Source organism: Equus asinus, chromosome 10, assembly GCF_041296235.1.
Source record: "Equus asinus isolate D_3611 breed Donkey chromosome 10, EquAss-T2T_v2, whole genome shotgun sequence".
In the NCBI taxonomy this organism is placed as follows: Eukaryota; Metazoa; Chordata; class Mammalia; order Perissodactyla; family Equidae; genus Equus; species Equus asinus.
Window position 1 is genome coordinate 16,022,354 of NC_091799.1, and position 17,568 is coordinate 16,039,921.

The 17,568-nt window shown below is 58.5% G+C and overlaps 1 protein-coding gene across 8 annotated transcripts in view; it reads right to left on the reverse strand.

Annotated features, from left to right (window-relative positions):
• HMCN2 (hemicentin 2) overlaps positions 1–17,568 on the reverse strand; it is a 145,642-nt gene that overhangs the window by 96,136 nt on the left and 31,938 nt on the right. For 7 of the 8 annotated variants that reach the window (XM_070518522.1, XM_070518525.1, XM_070518521.1 and 4 more), the window contains 11 exons: positions 17,329–17,473; positions 16,683–16,804; positions 14,737–15,009; positions 13,507–13,648; positions 12,899–13,026; positions 12,042–12,155; positions 10,390–10,539; positions 3,565–3,753; positions 3,046–3,171; positions 2,646–2,773; positions 790–934 (listed from right to left, as the gene is read on the reverse strand). In XM_070518522.1, the coding sequence (XP_070374623.1) occupies positions 790–934; positions 2,646–2,773; positions 3,046–3,171; positions 3,565–3,753; positions 10,390–10,539; positions 12,042–12,155; positions 12,899–13,026; positions 13,507–13,648; positions 14,737–15,009; positions 16,683–16,804; positions 17,329–17,473 (1,662 nt within the window). The remainder of the gene's footprint in view (positions 1–789; positions 935–2,645; positions 2,774–3,045; positions 3,172–3,564; positions 3,754–10,389; positions 10,540–12,041; positions 12,156–12,898; positions 13,027–13,506; positions 13,649–14,736; positions 15,010–16,682; positions 16,805–17,328; positions 17,474–17,568) is intronic. The other variant, XM_070518523.1, reaches the window with a different exon arrangement.

Consider the following 17,568-nt stretch of genomic DNA (forward strand, 5'->3'; position numbering starts at 1 on the left):
CTGTGGTGGGGAGAGAAATTGGGCAAAATGCACTAAAAGCCCTAAAAATGGGCATTCTCCGTGACTCAAAACTCAATTCCACATTGGTGGGTTTATCCTAAGGAAAGAATGAGTCACGGGGACCAACGTGGAGCATGAGGATGCTTATCCCCAGGGTGTGCACGCTAGTGAGAACCCGGACACCAGGGGACAGGTTAGAGACTCCGGTGCATCCAGATGGACCCGCACACTTGCACGGATGCTTCTGAGTATTTATTAACAGAAAACTGTCACAATACATTGTCAAGTGAAACACTCACGGCACAAGACAGTAATATAATGTGGTCCCAGTTTGGTTTTTAAATATGCATGTGTATGTATATACAAAGAATTTATAGAGAGATAGATGGATAGAAATAGATATATATGAAGAATTGATACCTAAAAATTTATATAAAGAATGCATATATTCTATGTAAAAATAATTTATATACAATGTATACAAAGTACATAGTTTATATATTACCTGTAATGTAATATATATTTCTAGGGTGTGTGCATGTGTGTATGTGCAAGTTCACGTGCATAGTGCATGAAAGATACAAACCAAAATGTAAAATTATTCTGGTTTTTCTCAGCTACTGGTATTACGGGAGTGTTTGTTTTTTCACTTGTCCAATTTCTAATTTTCCTACAGTGAATATGTACTGTTTGTGCAATTTTTTTAGACAAAGGTGTTCAAGATCAGTTCCCCCATCCTGGCCCGGCCCCCACCCGGCCCCCACCACCAGTCCCCACCCAGGGACTCACCCTGAACCACCAGCATCACGTCCCTGTGCTGAGAGCCGGCCGTGTTGGTGACCACACAGCTGTACCTCCCTGCGTCCTCCTGCAGCGCCTGGTCAAGGTGGAGGCTGCCGTCCGCTCGGACAGAATGCCGGCTGCCAGGTGGGAGCTGGTGAGGGTGAGGAAGCACCACTCAGACCAGGAGCCCCTCAGAGCCAGCTAAGAGAGAGCCCTCCGGAAACCCCACTGCCTGCGAGGCCGGCAGAAGGCCGGCTGGACTGAGAGGCCAGGGGTTCAGAGAAGGTGGGGCAGCAGGGGGTGACGCTCTCACTGCCCAGCCCCACGCCTTTCTGAGTCTTGTCCACCCCACAGACCCTGCAGGGCTAGGTGGGCCTGACCTCCAGCACACCCTGACCCCACTCTCCCATGGCCACCTGGACCAGGGCAAGATGCCAGATCCAAGCCAGGTCGATGGGAGCCTCTCCTGGGAATACAGGGTTGGCCCAGAGCCTCTACTGAGTAGGGTCTGGAGCTCTGAGGCCTCAGAGAGGAGGGACAATGGTCCTTGGGGAGAGAAGAGCCGAGCTATGCGGAGCAGAGCAGGGATATGGCCACAGCAGATGTGGTCCCAGAGACACAAGCAGAGAACGGCTCCTGGTGGCTTCCCAGGTCTGTCCCGTCAGGACCAGGGTGGCGAGGAACGCTGGGCCAGAAGGGGCCTGGGGCAACCTCCATAAAGATGTCCAGCCAGTCCACCCTTGGTGAGGGGCCCCAAACCCTTCCTCCAGGCCTGAGCCCTCCTGTCTTCCATGCTCCTGTCCCGTGAGCCTGGCTGCACATTCCACTCTCAGGGACCAGGAGATGCTCCTGAGCTGTCTCGGCACGGGGCCCTTCCGGGCTGAGCGAGCTTGAGGGCCTTTCTGCTCCTCGCACTCGGCAGCTAAGCAGGCAGGGCTCCCCCTTATGTCCCCACTGAGCTAGAACAGCATCTGCATCTCCGGCTGCTCCTGTCCTGGCACTGACGAGGCCCAAGGCCACTCCTTCCCCACATGCCCCTGGATTCTACTCAGGAGGGGTCCGCAGCCTGCCACCCCACACTCCCAGGCAGCGTCCTCCTTGGGGTCACGTCCAATTGCACAGGCCCCAGAGCGAGTCAAGGATGTGACCGGCCTCTGCAAAGCCCACATGCTCTGGGAGCAGGACGCTGCCTGCTCTGCACCAGGGTCCGGACAACAGGGCTGGGCCCAGCGCAGTGGGAACAGAAAGACAGCCACACAGTCATCGCCTCTCTGGGTGTCCAGTGTCTGCCCAGTGGGCTGGGGTGAGGACACCTCTTTATAGCCTCAAGGGCACAAGGACCCTGGTGTGTCTGAGGACAGGGCAGAAGAACTGAGGGAAGGAGAGAGGTAAACGAGAGCGTGAACCGGAGGGGGAAACAGAAGGAAATAGAGAAAACCAAGCTGACATGAATGGATAAGGCAGCCGCGGCGCGCCCAGCAGCACGCTAGGAAGTCGGGCAGGTGATAATCTGCACTGGCCACCCCTCTGCCCCGGAACCAGCAGAGCGGGGGCGACGAACGCATCATGGCTGCGCCCCCAGGAAACCCCTGCTCCCCAGCCCTCAGCACGAATGGAGGCAAGGTTCTCCCGCTGAGCTCCAAGCGGAGCGGCAGCCGCACCAGTCTTCGGCAGGACTGTAGAGGGTGACAGATGCTATCAGCGCGTTAGCAGAGAAGGTTCTGGAAAGAGGCAGGAGAGAGAGGGAGGAAGGAGGACATTCCAAAAGAGGAATAGCAAAGTGGAGGCTCAGGTCTGAGCGTAGCAGCCCACTCCATCCCCAAGCAGCACGGCCCGCTGCACCCGGAGGAGCCAGCACTCACGGGTCGGCCAGCCCTGAGCCAGCGCCGCTCCGGGAGGGGCCTCCCGGCCAGGATGACACAGGGCAGGGACACGGGCTGCCTCTCCAGCACCCGGACGGTGGAGGCACTGCTGGCGATCTGTGGGGGGGCTGTGGGGAGAGGAGACTGTGTGGGCTGTGCTAGGTCCCCTGAGGGCAGTCATCCAGGGGATGGAGGTCCCCACTCTCCCCCCCTCCCGAGGGAACCAGTGGAAGCATCAGGATGGGGGACCCTAAAGGGTCAAAGGGCACACTTCCTGGGGTGTATCGCCCAGGAAGTGGGGATCCAGTTGCTCCTCTGGGAGAACCTAGCAGTGGACATCTCTGTCCCAAAGGATGGGTGGACATGGGGGGGCCTCCCTGGGGGTACCCAGCATTCCCACCTCCTGGCGTCTCCAGATCCACCAGCGAGCCACGTCCAGTCACCACGAGCCGGGCCTCCGCCTGGACCTTCCCAAAGACATTTTGAGCTTCGCAGATATATGGGGCCTGGTCTTCAGGGGCCACACCTGAGGGGCAGGACAGAGGCAGGCCTGGCATGTGGTAAACAGTGGTAACATCATCATGATGGCGATGATGGTGACCATAGCTAACACATGTAACACTTAAAACGTGTCAGGAGCTGTGGGAAGCACTTTCCACGAATCCCCCACACGGCGACCCCTAAGGTGGAGTGTTATCAAGCCCAGGTGACAGGCATCGTCATTGTCATCAGTATGTCCAGTGCAGAGTAGTGGAATGACTTGAGCAGAGTCACACCACCCAAAATGTGACCCTGTATCAGCCCGGCCCGTGGTCAGTGCAGGGGCTCGGGGTCCTGCTCCGGCCACCCAGCCTGGGGACTTGGGGTGTCAGAAGCCATCCTTTCCCCCTGCCCGCCCGCCACCAGCCCCATCTCTTACTTTCAAAGGACAGCACTCCTGAATCAGGCTGCCCAGTCCTGCTGCCCTGCCCAGGCCCCAGCGGGCGGCCATCTCTGCGGCGCCAGGTGACTCGAGGGGGCGGGCGGCCCGTGGCCCGGCATGCCAAGAGGGCGCTCCTCCCCAGCTCCACAGTGACATCCCGGGGCAGCTCCATCAACTGGGGAGCATCTGCAGGGAGGTGACCGGTCAGCCACGCCCGGTGGCTGGACCACCCGGCCCCCAGGAGACTTTTCCCAACGCCTGCCTCCACTCCCTTTGCTGGGAGGGTCCCCCTCTTCCAGGCTCGCCCTCGTGAACCTGGGGCTGACTCAGATCCAGGGCTCTGGGGCCAACCTGAGCTTGGCGGGGTCCAGCTCTGGAGAGCTCTCGGGGACGAGGCAAAGGGAGCGGCTTTTGGCAGGACAAAGCTGCTGACACGCCTCTTACCCCTGCAGAGGGTCACAGGAGGCGCACCGTGCCCGGCCGTGCAGGAGGGCAGCAGGCTTGCTCCTGGCGGCGACACCTCCCGGAAGCCCACCTGTGAGGGGCTGCAGTCACGCTCCGGCCTCAGGAACCTCTGAGACCCTCTCCTGCCCCCTCGCCCTCCTCCTGGGCCACCGGGAGCTTCCTCTTGCAGGTGTCCTGGACTCAGGCAACCGTCTCCACAGCCCCTTCTTTGCACGCCACCCCAGACGGCCAACTGCGTGGGGAGGTCATAGGTCATCTTTACTCTCTTCCTTACCTCTCTGTCTGCTAAATTTTTGTAATGAGCCTACAAAGCTCTACAACAAAATTAAAACATGCTTATCAGAAATAACGTGACCTTATACTTTACGGTCCAAATGGCAACACTTGAGAGTGAAAACGGCCATATTAATAATTACACCCGGACAACAGACCCCAACAAGGACTGCCCACTCACCTCAGTTATCGAAAATTCAAACACATGCAAGGGGTATATTTCCCTAATTTTGGCTCCACACGCTCCAAATCCCACACCTTCCCCCAGGAACCCACTATGAATAGCTCGTAGCGTTTCTTCCAAACCTTTTTTCTGAGCATTGTCTGACTTTTGTAATCAGGGGGGAAAATAAGTTATTTCCCCAAACAGAAACTCTCGACCCTTTCTGCCCATCGGCGGGCCAGGAGCAGGGCCAACTCCAGACAGGTCCAGGCCCGCTCCCTGCAGCCTTGGCCACTGTCCTCAGGTCCCTGTCCCCAGACCCAGGACCAGGAAGGTCCCCGGCTTTTTTTTAATGCTTTGCCTCCAGCACCATGGAAAACCCTCCACTCTCTGTTCTTTCCTTCTCTCTCCAGAAACCTCCCCCACCCATGCAGCTCATGACATCAAATTTCCCTCCCAGCCTCAGGGATTAGGGACGTTCCAGGGAGATATAAACACAACTTGGAAAATTACTGTGAGGAGGAAGACAGTTCTGGACCCAACCTCAGACACCACCCGCACGCCTCGCTTCTTTCTCGCTGGGGCCTGGCAGCTGTTGCGGCTCAGAGTCCCAGAAACACTCCGCTCCAGGCCCATCTCAGACGGGGTCACTGCTTCCGCAAGGTCCTGGCCCCGGGGGCACAGCTTTGCTGGCCCCCCATCCTGGGCAGCCCCAGCGCCAGGGACCCCCAAAGCCTGCCTTCCCCAGGCCCACCCAGCCCAACTGCAGGGCCCAGCTCAGACCTCCCTCCTCCAGGCAGGCCTCCCACTCTGTCTCTCTCAGAGCCTCCTGAACCTCCCTCCTCCAGGCAGGCCTCCCACTCTGTCTCTCTCAGAGCCTCCTGAACCTCCCTCCTTAGCCCCGAAGCAGCCAGCTTTGTCTCCTGACTCTGGGATACGGGGAACACCACCCTCCTCCCAGTCCCAAACCTCTCTGGTGAGAAGGACGGCTCCTTTATAACAATAAGCAAATAGGAAGCATGAAGGGTGGCATTGGGAATGCCTGCTTGGTGACAAGCGCGGTGACTGCGCTTTCTGAAACATGATTTCATTAATGGTCACAGTAAACTTGTGAAGTAGATATTATCACAATCTCCATCTATAGATGAAGAGACTGAGGGTCAGAGAGATTAAGGAACCTGCCCACAGGCACAGCTCAGCATCAACAGCAGAGCCGGGATCAGAGCCCAGGCTCTCAACCACTGCAGCCCCACGTGCCCCTAGGTACTCGAGGACAACCTGGCCGTTGTCCTGGCCAGGGCCACACCCAGCTCTTCTATCCTCTCTCAGACTCAGACCCCGCCCAGCAAACTGTGACTCGGCCTTCAGTGCAGCTGCCCCCCCCTCCTCACCTGGAGCCCCCCACTTGCAGTGGGACCCCAGAACCCTGGTATGCCAGAGCTGACGGTCCTCTGGTCGTCTCGCTGGTCAGGGGAGGGGTGGGGCGGCCCTGAGTCCTGCAGCACGTCGGGCAGGGGCCGGGCCCACCCAGTGCTCTCCCCAGGGCCTCCTCCTCGAGGCTCAGCCACCTCTGCTTGCAGGCTGAGCCCCTCCCCCAGGTGACCCTCTGCAGCAGCCAGGGAGGGACTGTGACCGCCATCCACTTCCCTGGGGACGGCCCTGTCTGCCTTGGCCTCAGGCAGGCTTTGGGGACAGGAGCTGCGAATGCCCCGTTGGACATCACAGCAGCCGCCCGCGCTCCCTGGAGAGGCCCGGGTCCCATCAGCTGAGGGCCGCAGCTGCGTGTCTGTCAGGAGGCGGGTCTGGGGGGATCCTAGAACACCGGGAGGAGGGGATGGTCCCACTGAGAACGCAGGATGTGGGGGTAGGACCTGAGGGCTGCCCTGGACCTCCTGCTGGGCCCCCCGCTGCCTCTGCCTCCCCCCGACTTCAGAGGAGCTGAGGGTGACTTCACTGTCCCCAGCAGGTGGGGCCACGCACCTCCCCAAGGATCTTCCAGGAGGAAAGGCCCGGTGGATTCTAATGGCCGCAGTGAAGTGACAGTGACAGTGATGCTGCCTTCCTTCCTCCTGCTCCGCCCTGAGTAGGGACACCAGCCCGAAGGCCTGCCGCCCAGGGAAGATGCCCGCGCTGCCTCTGCCCCACTGGGCCCCCGTGGACAAACTCCTTCACCACTCCGGGTCTCAGTTTCCCCATCTGGACAGAAGTAGCTATTTTTACGCTGGTTCCAAAAGCTCAAAGTCCCAGGGCTCTTGGCCATCCTCTGGGGACCCTGCAGCCCTCAGTCTCCTCTGCCATCCCCCCAGTTCCCGTGGACTGCAGTAGGGCCGGTGGCAATGAGCCAGCCAAGGAAGGAGAGCCCCAGTCGGCCTGGACTCAGTGTGGCAGGGAGTGGGGGGAAGGAGGGGTCTCAGGCCCAAAGACTGTGTAACTGGGCAAGGTGGACCGCAGGAGAGGCGGGCTCAGGCCCCGCCCTGCATGTAGAGGGGACCCAGGGGACTGAGACTGAGCCAGAGGTTTGGGGGCATGACCTCCACAGCCCCCCCCGCCCCCCCCCCCCCCCCGCCCCAAGGACTCCTGTCCCATATAAAGACCCTGTGATGAGGCCTGGAGCCACACCGTACTGGCCACGGCCGCAGGATGACTTTCATGGCCTCTTCCTCCGGAAAAACATATTAAAAATTATATTTTATGACTGCATTGGTGTAAAGATAAACACAATCCAGCCTGGAGTCATTTTTTTTTCTTTTGAGGAAAATCAGCCCTGAGCTAACATCTGCCACCAATCCTCCTTTTTTTGCTGAGGAAGACTGGCCCTGAGCTAACGTCTGTGCCCATCTTCCTCTATTTAGTATGTGGGATGCCTGCTATAGCATGGCTTGACAAGCGATACATAGGTCCATGCCCAGGATCTCACCCAGCGAACCCCAGGCTGCTGAAGCAGAGCGTGCGAACTTAACCACTGTGCCACCGGGCTGGCCTCTAGTCATTTTTCTCCATTCAATAGTGTTCATTTCTTTTTTTGCTTTTAAAAGAAATTAACATCAGAGCATTATCCTGGGCCCCTGAAAGTGTCACAGGCCCCGGGCCCACGCCTACTGTGCCTGATGGAGACGCTGCCCCGACACTGGCCACGCCCATCACAGAACCCAGCTCTGCTTCTCTCTGGCTCCCCAGGCTGGCCAGAGGGTCTCTGCACCCACAAAAGCACCCTCCCCGCCCCGCTCAGCACTCAGTAACCAGGGGCTGAGGTGGGGGGGTGCAGAGCATGGATAGAAATGAGAGGACAGGAAGAGGGATGGGCATGCACATCCACTTAGAAACCTAGCAGGACGAAGATAACTTAGCTCAGGGCAGGTTTTTAACATGATAGAAAGGGCATTGAACTTGGGGAGGGGGTGCCCGCCTCGGAGCTCGGTCACCAGCCATGTGACCCGTCACTGCCCCTCCCTCCACCTCACTGGGCCCTTGGCAGCCTGGCAGAGCTGACAGCAAGGGTGTTGAGCGTTTATTGCATGCAAGCCCTGAGAGAGGCACACGAGCTCATCAGATCTCTCAAGGGCCCTGTGAGCCAGGCTCTAACATTATCCCATTTCACAGGTGAGGAAGGCGAGGCTCAGAGACGTGAATAACTTGGCCAAATAGCAGCAGGACCTGGGCACTGATCCAGGACCCTTGACTCGAATGCCAGGCCCAGAGGTGCGGCAAAAGCACCTTGCAGCTGGGTCCATAAACGCAGACACTTGCTGTTGGCACGGGAGGAGGCTGCCCACCCCCCTCACGCTCCAAACGCCACCAGGAAGCCAGTTCCCAGCTCAACAGCAGGAAGTGGGCACAGTGCCCACCTGTTCCGGCCCTGGAAGGCTCTGCCAGCCTGGCCAGGAAGGCTGCACTACAGCTGCCACCCAGATGGGCAGGAAATTCAATTTCCCACTGCCACTGCCAGGCTGGCTTGCCCCAGACACACAGGTGCTGGGCCATTGCCCACCCTCCCCTGACCTAAAAGCCAGAGGCCACCAGAGGCCCAGTGCCCCAGAAGGCCACCTCTGGGATGCCAGCCACCTCCTCCTGCTGACATGGGGAGATGCTGCAAGGCCAGTGGCTGACAGGTGAAGGACCAGGACCAGGTAGGCACGTCAGCTTGGGCCCCGAAGAAATAAGCCTTTGCTGAAAAGAAATCAGACATGGGGCAAAGGGTGAGCCAGCCCTGGCACATGGCAAATATGGAAGTGTCAGCTTATATTTTTATTACCATCAGGCTCTAAGCCCGCGGCTTTCCACATCCACCCTGCCCTGCCCAAGAGCCCAGCCGCACAGCGCACTGTCTGGAGGGAAAGTCAGAGCCCATCGCTCTCCTCCTCAAAACCCCTCACGCCCCTCAGGACAAAGCCCCAACTCCGGCCGGTCCCCAGGCCAAGACGAACACTGCTCCCCAGCTGGTGTCCTGACTGATGGCTTCTGGGTTCAGCTTACACATGGCCTCCTCCAAGAAGCCTCCCCAGCCCCCAATATTGGGTTGGCCCCTTACCCTGGGCGCCCAGAGCCCCTGAGGACGCCACTTCCAAACGCTCGGCACAGCGAGCATCCTCATTGTTGCTTACTGTCCTCTCTCCTGGACCCCACGCAACGTGAAATCAGACGCCGAGTCCCCAGCACAGGGCCTGGTGCACGAACACCTGTGGACCATGTGCTAGAGGAATGAACGATGGAACAAACGAATGAATGAAAGCTAAGGGTACCCCAAGCCCAGGAGGATCCCAACCCTGAGATGGCACCGTCACCCCCAGGCCAGACTGGGCCTGCTTTGGCCAGGGCCCAGCCTCCTTGGGGAGCCCCTCGGTCCAGCCCAGACAAGCACAGTCTCGATCCTCTGCACTTGCCACAACTCCTAGCACCCATCTCACCCACCACAGCTGCAGCAAACCGTCAGAGCCCAGGCCGCCCCAGCTCAGGGGGCCAAGGAGCTGTGCCCACAGCTTCTGAGTGGTTCCCAGAGCCCGGAATCCAGGCCTGGAACCCGGACATTACAGCAATCACAGCCATGGCCACGCGCCAGCCACAGAAGAATCCAGACTCCCCATGTGTCAAAGGGGATAATTTCCCCTCTGGTTATCAAGCACTCAGAACGGGCCAGAGCCTGTGCTTAAGCATCACACGCCTGACATTACTGAACCCTCACAGCAACCCAGTGAGGGAAAGAGTATGGTCAGCCCATTCACACATGGGGGGCTGAGGGTCACTGACTTGACCAAAGCACAGAGGCAGTAAGTGATGGAGACAAGACTGGAACTCAGGTCTCAGGGACGACAAGGCCCCAGCTTGAACCAAACTGTCTCTGCAGTCGGCAGCCTCTGAGATGGCCCCAATGACCCCTGCCTCCTGCTTTCTCACCCACGAGTGGCCCCTCCCACCCACGTTGTACCCAGCTTAGTCTGTGTGACCAACAGAATATAGCAGAAGGGACAGGATGTCACTTCCAAGACTGCAGCTGGTTATGAAGACCACAGCTGCCATCTGGATTCTCTCTTGCTCTCTCTCTCTCTCTCTCTCTCTGCTCCCTTGCTCTGAGTGAAGCCACGTCACAAGAAGGCTTCTGGAGAAGCCCACTGGCGAGGAACTGAGGCATCCGGCCAACAGCCCCATGAGTGAGCTTGGAATGGGTCCTCCAGCCCCAGTCAGGCCTTCCGATGAGTGAAGAACTGTGAGATAAGAAATGCTCATTGTTTTAAATCACGAAGCCTTGGGGCAACCATTACACAGCAAGAGGCAACGCATACACTGTTTCCCTCTGGCCTCGCTGGTCCCAGTGTGCTCTGGATCCGCATGACGCAAATTCTACACTGGCTCCATGGTAGAGTTTGCTCCTCCCTGCTCAGGGGCCGGGCGGGTCGGGGACAGGTGAGGACAACAGGCACACTCACGTCCAACCACCAGCCGGATTTCTGCAGAGGCATCGCCCAACTCATTGATGGCTCGGCAGGTGTAGACGCCAGCATCCCTCTCCTGGACGGCCGGGATCCGAAGCGTCCCGGAGCTGGAGGTTTTGGCGGCCAGGATCATCTCAAGCCCCCCTGGACCAAAGATGAGAAGGCATTAGGCAGGTGCCCACAGTCGCCACGGGAGGCCAGGGGTCAGGCTGCCTTCCCGAGCCTGGGCTCCTGCAACTCCTCAAGGCTGGGGCCTGGGGGGCAGGTGAGCGGGGGAAGACTCCCCCCCAAAAAAATATACAAAACACAAAATGTTACGTTTCAAGCATTGTGAGTGTGCACTTCAGTGGCGTTAAGTACGTTTGTTGCGCAATCCTCACCACCATCCCTGCACAGAGCTTTTCTATCTCCCCAAACTGAAGCTCCGTCCCCATGAAGCACTCGCCCCCCCAGCCCCTCCCTCGGCCCCTGGTGTCCACCATTCTCCTTTCTGTCTCTACGGATTTGACGACTCCAGAGACCAAGACACAGCATCCGTCCTTTCGTGTCTGGTTTATTTCACTTAGCGTACTGTTCTCAAGGTTCATCCATGTGCTATCAGATTTTCTCTCCTTTTTTTCAAATTAAAGTTTTTTTAATTGTGATTAAAAACACGCAAAATTTACCCTCTTAACCATTTTGGAGTGACAGTTCAGTGGTGTTACTATGTTCACGTTGTTGTACAGTGAATTTCATTCCTTTTTAATAATATCCCATTGAGAGATCCCCTTTTAAAAAGGGCTCCGGGGACGGGCAGGTGGGGCCCTCAGCCAGAATAGGCGGTGACGCGAGCACTGAGCAAGGAGTCTCAAGGCCTCTGCCTCCCACTAGTTGGCGACCTTGGACGCAATGCTCCAACTCTGAGCTGATACTCTGAGCTACACCTGCCCGTCTCAAGGTCAAGGTGAGGCTCTGATAAGGTCGCAGACAGGAGCTGCAAAGGATGGAGGGCGCCCCAGTGGGAGGGGCAATACTGGCGACTCTGGCTGACACCTGAGAAGGAGCCCAGTGTTTTGCCCCTAGAAAGATGGAGGCAGCAGCCCCAGGACCCGCGTCCACTGGCGTGGGCACAAGAACTGCTCGCGTCAACAAACCACAGCTCAGCGTCTGGCACCAGAGCAACACGCTACACCCCTGAACCGAAAGAGCCTCAGAACCACCTGTCACCATGACTCCCGCTTCTCAGATAGTCACATCGTCACCGTCACCAACGCCAAGAACACCGAGCCCAGCCCCGGAGCCAGGCTGGTCTAAACACTTTATATATATGGACTCGTTTAATCCTCACACAACCAACCTAGCTTTGACTTTTCCCCACTTTCCAGATAAGGAAGCAGACTCAGAGAGCCCAAATCACCTGCCCAAGGTCGCCCAGGGGAGCCGGGAGTCAAGTCTGGGTCTACTCTAAGTTCTGCCCACAACTACTGCGCTGGGCTGCATCGGCCGTGTGGACGCGGGCGTGGGTGAGGTGGGTGAGGTGGGGGCTGCTGGAAATGGCCTCTCTTCCCAGACACCCCACTCAGAGCACCCCCTAAAGACTGTTCTGGAAAACTGATCCTTCACGGCCCCGGCGGGACAGTCCGCAGGCCCCACCCGACCCCACGTACCTCGATACCAGATGACCCGGGGCGGGGGCACCCCAGACGCCTCACACGCCAGCAGGGCCTCCTCCCCGACGGCGGCGAGCACCACGGCATTGACGGCCGAGATGGACGGTGCATCTGTGTGTGGGGGGCAGATGGGGAAGTGGGGGCCAGCCCACAACTCCCCAGGGCAAGAATGGGGCCTTCCACAGCTGGGGAGGGAGGGCGGCAGAGACAGAGGTGGAGCTGAGCACCCTGCCTCCTCCCCTGCCCAACCAACGGGGACAGTCACCCCAGAAAGATCCAGCCACGGCCGGTTTTTCTCCTAGAACCAAAGCCCCCGTGTTGTTCCTCATCGAACTTGCCATAAAAGCTGAAATCCTACGTGGGCCTACAATGCCCTGTAGGGACTGCCCGTCCCTCCCCATGCCTCCCCCTCCCCTGCCCCACTCACTCCACGCCAGCCTCCTTGCAGCCCCTTGAGCGCCCCAGACTCATTCTGACCTCAGGGCCTTTGCCCGGCCCGGTCCCTCTGCCTAGAACACTGTCCCCACTCCTATCGCTGGCAAGGGTCACCGTGTCATGGAGGCCTTGGCTGGTCCTGCGCGGAGCAGCCATTTCCCTCTCGTCCCCACCTGCACAACATCCACCTCACCCTGGCTCTGTGCTCCTCAAACTACCTTCACCATCCAAAATACCCTATTTACGTTTCATGTCTGTTTTGTGCCTCCCCGTGAGAATACAAGCTGCACCTGGACAGGGACGAGGCGTCACTGCTGTGCCCCCAGTGCCTGGCACACAGTTGACGTTCAGTAAGTATCTGTGGATGGGAGGGAGGGCGGGATGGAGACCCCTCTCCTGAGACGCCCGTGGCCTGGTACCTGTGTAGTAGAGGGTGACTATCTCCTCGTCTGTGCCAACCTCGTTAGCAGCCTGGCAGCTGTAATCCCCAGCATCCTCCGGGGCGACTCCCTGAATGATCAGGGTTCCCTGGGCATCCACACGGATTCTGGGTCAGGCCATGAAACGTTCAACACAAGGGGCTGGTAAGCTCGGGTCCCACGAGGGTTGCTCCAGTCATCGTCAATAACAAATTAATTAGTAACATCACCAGTGACCGCCATTCTACACTGACCGCTTGCTCTGTGCCGGGCCGTGTGCTCAGCGCTTTACATACATTGGCTTTTTTCATTCACGAGGCCCAGAGAGGTAAGGTGACTTGCCCAAAGTCACACAGCCTGACTGGCAGAGGCAGGATTCAAGCACAGGCGTGTTGGACTCTGAAGCTGTAACTCCTGACCCCTGAGCCCACACTGAGGCATCGTTGTGTTTCCAAAGTCACTCCTGAGTCTCAAAGGATCCCAGGAGGAAGGCAGGGCAAATGATGCTCCCCTAGTTACAGGTAAGGAGACCAAGGCTTGCAGAGGTCCCCCGGGAGCTCCTGTCCACCCGTTCCCAGTTCCAGAGCCCCGAGCCCCGGGCCCCTCACCTGCTGTCCTCTTGCAGGGCGCGACCTTTGTGGCTCCAGGAGACGCGGGGTGCAGGGTACCCAGAGGCCGAGCAGCTGACCCTCACCTCCGTGCCCTGGGAGAAGTGCTGGGACCCGGTGTGGATGCTGACCTGTGGGACCTCTGTGGTTCACAGAGTGGACAGGCGTGGAAGAGCCGGTCAGAGCAGCTGTGTCCCCGGCACCCAGCCCCGGACCCCCTTCCCCTCCCCGAAGCCACAGATGGCAGAGCCGTGGGCAGCAAAGGCCCCGAAGGGCTGGAATCCCAGGAGAGGCTTCCTTGGGAAGTGTGGTTGACCAGGCGGCTGCGCAGACACAGCCCCAGGCCACACGGGGAGCTCACTCCCCAACACCCCCAGTGGGAGCCTCGAGCTCCCTGGGGCTGTGCTCTGGGCTGAGCACCTCGGAGGGGCTTAGGGAGAAGGCAGCAAACCCAGGGCTGGGATGGCTGTCATCTCCAGTGACGGTGAGGGGACCCCAAGACCTGTGCCACACATATCGGCCCCAGACTCAGGTTCTAGCCTGGCCCTCAGAAAGCTCACAGATCAAGGGACCGGTCAGGCTCAAACAGACCTCATAGGCCATCCCATCTAGAAACGGCAAGCACGCCCCTCTGATACCAGGGGCCTAGATACAGCCTCAGAATCCTTCTCAACACACTCCGGCAGCCAATCAAGCGTCGCTGGCACAAGAGCAAACATCTGCTCCAACATGCTCCCTTTTCCATGTGGGGCACAGCACCCAAGGAGGAGGGTCTGTCCAAATCCTGGGTAGACCTGAGGCCACATCCAGACGGGTGCTCTACCCTCTGCCTCCTCCACCCACACTGCCCAGTGCTGTCCAACCCCCGCAGAACACATCTCATCTCTGGGCTCTTAGAAGTTTCCAGTATGCCATCCCTTTCCTACATATTGGGGGACGGGTGGACGATGGAGGTGCTCAACGACATAGGAAAAGGACAGAACACAAAGAAACTGGCTTGGGCTACAGCAGTAGAAATTCAGGTTAGATATGAGGATGGACTTCCCAACAGTGAGAAGCAGCAGACTTAGTCTAAAAGGCTACGAGTCCTCTTTCTCTGAAGATTCAGAAAACACTGAATGAGGTGCCCGCCAGAGGTGACGTCTGGGCAGGGGGTGGATTGATGGGTCTTGGGGTGAATGGCAGGTGGTGTGTGGAATAAGAGGACAGCAGCAGCAGGAAGAGCCTCACCTCGCACCAGGAGCCACACGGATGCCCTCGTGACCCCGTTGGCGTTGCTGGCCATGCACTGGTACCGCCCGCCGTCGCTGGGAATGGTGCCGCTGATCTCCAGGGACAGGTTGGCCAGCTGCGTGACTCTCCCCGTTGAGGCTGACAGGACTCGCCAGTCCCGGATCCATGTCAAGTTGTAGGGGGCCTCGCCCAGGACCTGGCAGGACAGGATGGCGGTCTCCCCCGGGGACACAGTCACGTTCGAGGCAGGGAGCAGCTGTGGCAGGGGCTCTGCAGGGGCAGGAGCACAGGAGGCACTGAGGGGCGGACGCGGGGCAGGGCGCCATCACGCAGGCCCTCGTGGGGTCCAGACACCTGAGCTCTGCGCTGGACCCCTCAGGACGCATCGGCCAGCAGAGCGGTTGACCAGCATCTGCTCTGCAGCCCGGGACGGTGCCGCTCCAGGGCGGGCTCCGTTCCCTCAGTGCCGTCACACCCCCCCAAGGCCGCCTGGCGTGTGCGTGCTTTCCACCCAACAGCCAAATGCAATCACTTACCAAGAGCTACACCACTTTTCACACCCTTCGAGCCAATAATTCCACCCCGGGGAATAAAGCCTCGGAAATAACCCTCAAGAGGGAAGGAATGAGGAGTACAAAGCTCTTCTCTGAATCAACAGCAGGGCTCTTATCACGGCCAACACGTGAAACTAACACCACCGCCCCAAAGGAGGGAAGAGACAAGGAAACCGCGATCCCCATCACTCGGAGAAAGCCATCAGATGTGACAAAATCAGAGGGACGTGGGACTGAGAAGCTGCAGGAAAAAAGCCAGATCCACACAGGCTACATGTGGCAATGACCATGATGTCCAGGCACATATGAGCTCAAGAACGGCATCTGAACGCCACGCCACCAGAACTGACGTTGTCTAACCAAACGGAAATGACATTCCGGGGCAAACGGGGAAACTGGATTGTGGACGAAGGGCCCCAGCATTAAGGCATTCCTGTCCAATTTATTAGGTGGGATCACAGCATTTTTATCATATGGGAAAATCTACTGTTTCAAAAAGAGATCAATAGCGAAATGTCAGGGCTACAATTTAGTTTAAAATAGTTTAGCGAAAAAGCAAATATGGCAAAATATTAGCGACTGTTCAGTCTAAGTGATGGGCGAGGAAGTTTCCTCATACAGCTCTGCTTTTCTGCACTCGCCACTCAGAAAAAGTCCGGTTTTGTCAATTCATGCCACAGAAGCGTATTTGCTAACCCGCTGTATTGTTAGGTGAGGAAGAATCAGGTTGCTACAGTATTATCCCATTTTTGTTAAAACGCACACACAGATGCGGGTCTGAAGGGTCATCTCTAGTGTGGAGGGATAAGAGGTTTCTGGGACCTTCTGCTTATTTCTATTTCCCCAGCCTTCCTCTGAGGAGCGTGTGTGACGCTGGGTGGATCTTCCCACGTGCCCTGGGCTCCTTTCTTCCCTTCAAGATAGCTGAGGCTCATCATTTAAAAAATAAAGCCAATTGCACTTCGAGATGGTCTGTGGCATTTGCAACCTCCCTGAGCTTGAAGGTGCTGCCCTGGTGAGGACCTGCAGGCATTAAGGGACGGGGACTGAGAGACGGACGTGGCTCCTGAGAGGGCCTGGGGGCTGGCCAAACCCCAAAGGCCAGATCGAGAAATCCGGGGTAGGATGAAGCTGGGCGGGGGTCGGGTAATGGCCCAAGCCCGGGTCCTCAACCTTCCTCCAGCCGAGACCCACAGGCCATTCCCGGGTGAGACAGCCAAATGGGGGCCAGCAGGCAGGTGGTGGCACGGGCAGCCACACTCTGGATGATGGACAGTCCCCAGCAGCTGGTAGCTGGTGTGCTCCCCCCATGGAAGGAGACACCCGGGGAGGACATCCCAGAGGGAAAAATCAGGAAAGGGGTGGGGAGGGGTAAGAGGAGGGACAGACCTGTGACGACAAGCTGGGCCTTTGCTCGTCCCACGCCAGCCCTGCTGACCGCTGTGCACTCATACGCGCCTTCCTCAGCCTTGGAGGCCCGTGGGATCTCCCAGCTGCTGTTTCCTGACTCCCTGTGAACAGCGAACAGCTGGAGACACACAATCACACTGACCCAAGTCAGGGTCCCCCAGCATCATCTGGTCCTCATGGGGCTCAGTCCCCTGAATCCCGCCCAGAGGGGAGGCCTCAAATCGTCTTGGAGACTAAGAAGAGGCAGGCAGCCAAGGACATGCAAATTCCACGACATGCTGTGTGTCTTTGAGCAAGTCCCTTTCCCTCTCTGAGCCCTGGACTTCCATCCATGGTGGGGAGAGGTGGTCTCAGAGGGTCCTTCCTGCCCTGACCCCATGGAGCTGGGCCCTGCATGGGTTGAGCTTTCTGGAAGCTGAGGAAGGCCATGGCTCCTTCACGGGGTGATGGCTCGGCAGTGGTGGGGACCTCAGGGACTCCCGTCCCCCATCCCTGGCTGCCCGGGAGGAAAAACTACCAAGACCAAGGTCCCTTTCCTGCCACCCACTCCCCTCAGATTCCTCCAGGGCATCAGGACCCCTGGAACCCTGTGGCTGGGGACAATGGCTGGCCATCTGCCACTCACTGGAAGTGCCTCTCCTCGCCCAGCCTGGTTCCATCCCGCCGCAGCTGCAGCCGGAAGGGGAGGGCGCTGTGCACGGAGCAGGAGACCAGCAGGGGCTGGTGCAGGTAGCCGTGGATCCTGGGGGGCATGCTGACCAGGGGGGCGCCTGCAGGCAAGGACCAGCGCTCAGGATCCCCCACAGCCTGCCCTCATGACACCCAGCGACACAGAGACCCAGGGATGAGCCAGGAGCCAGAGGGC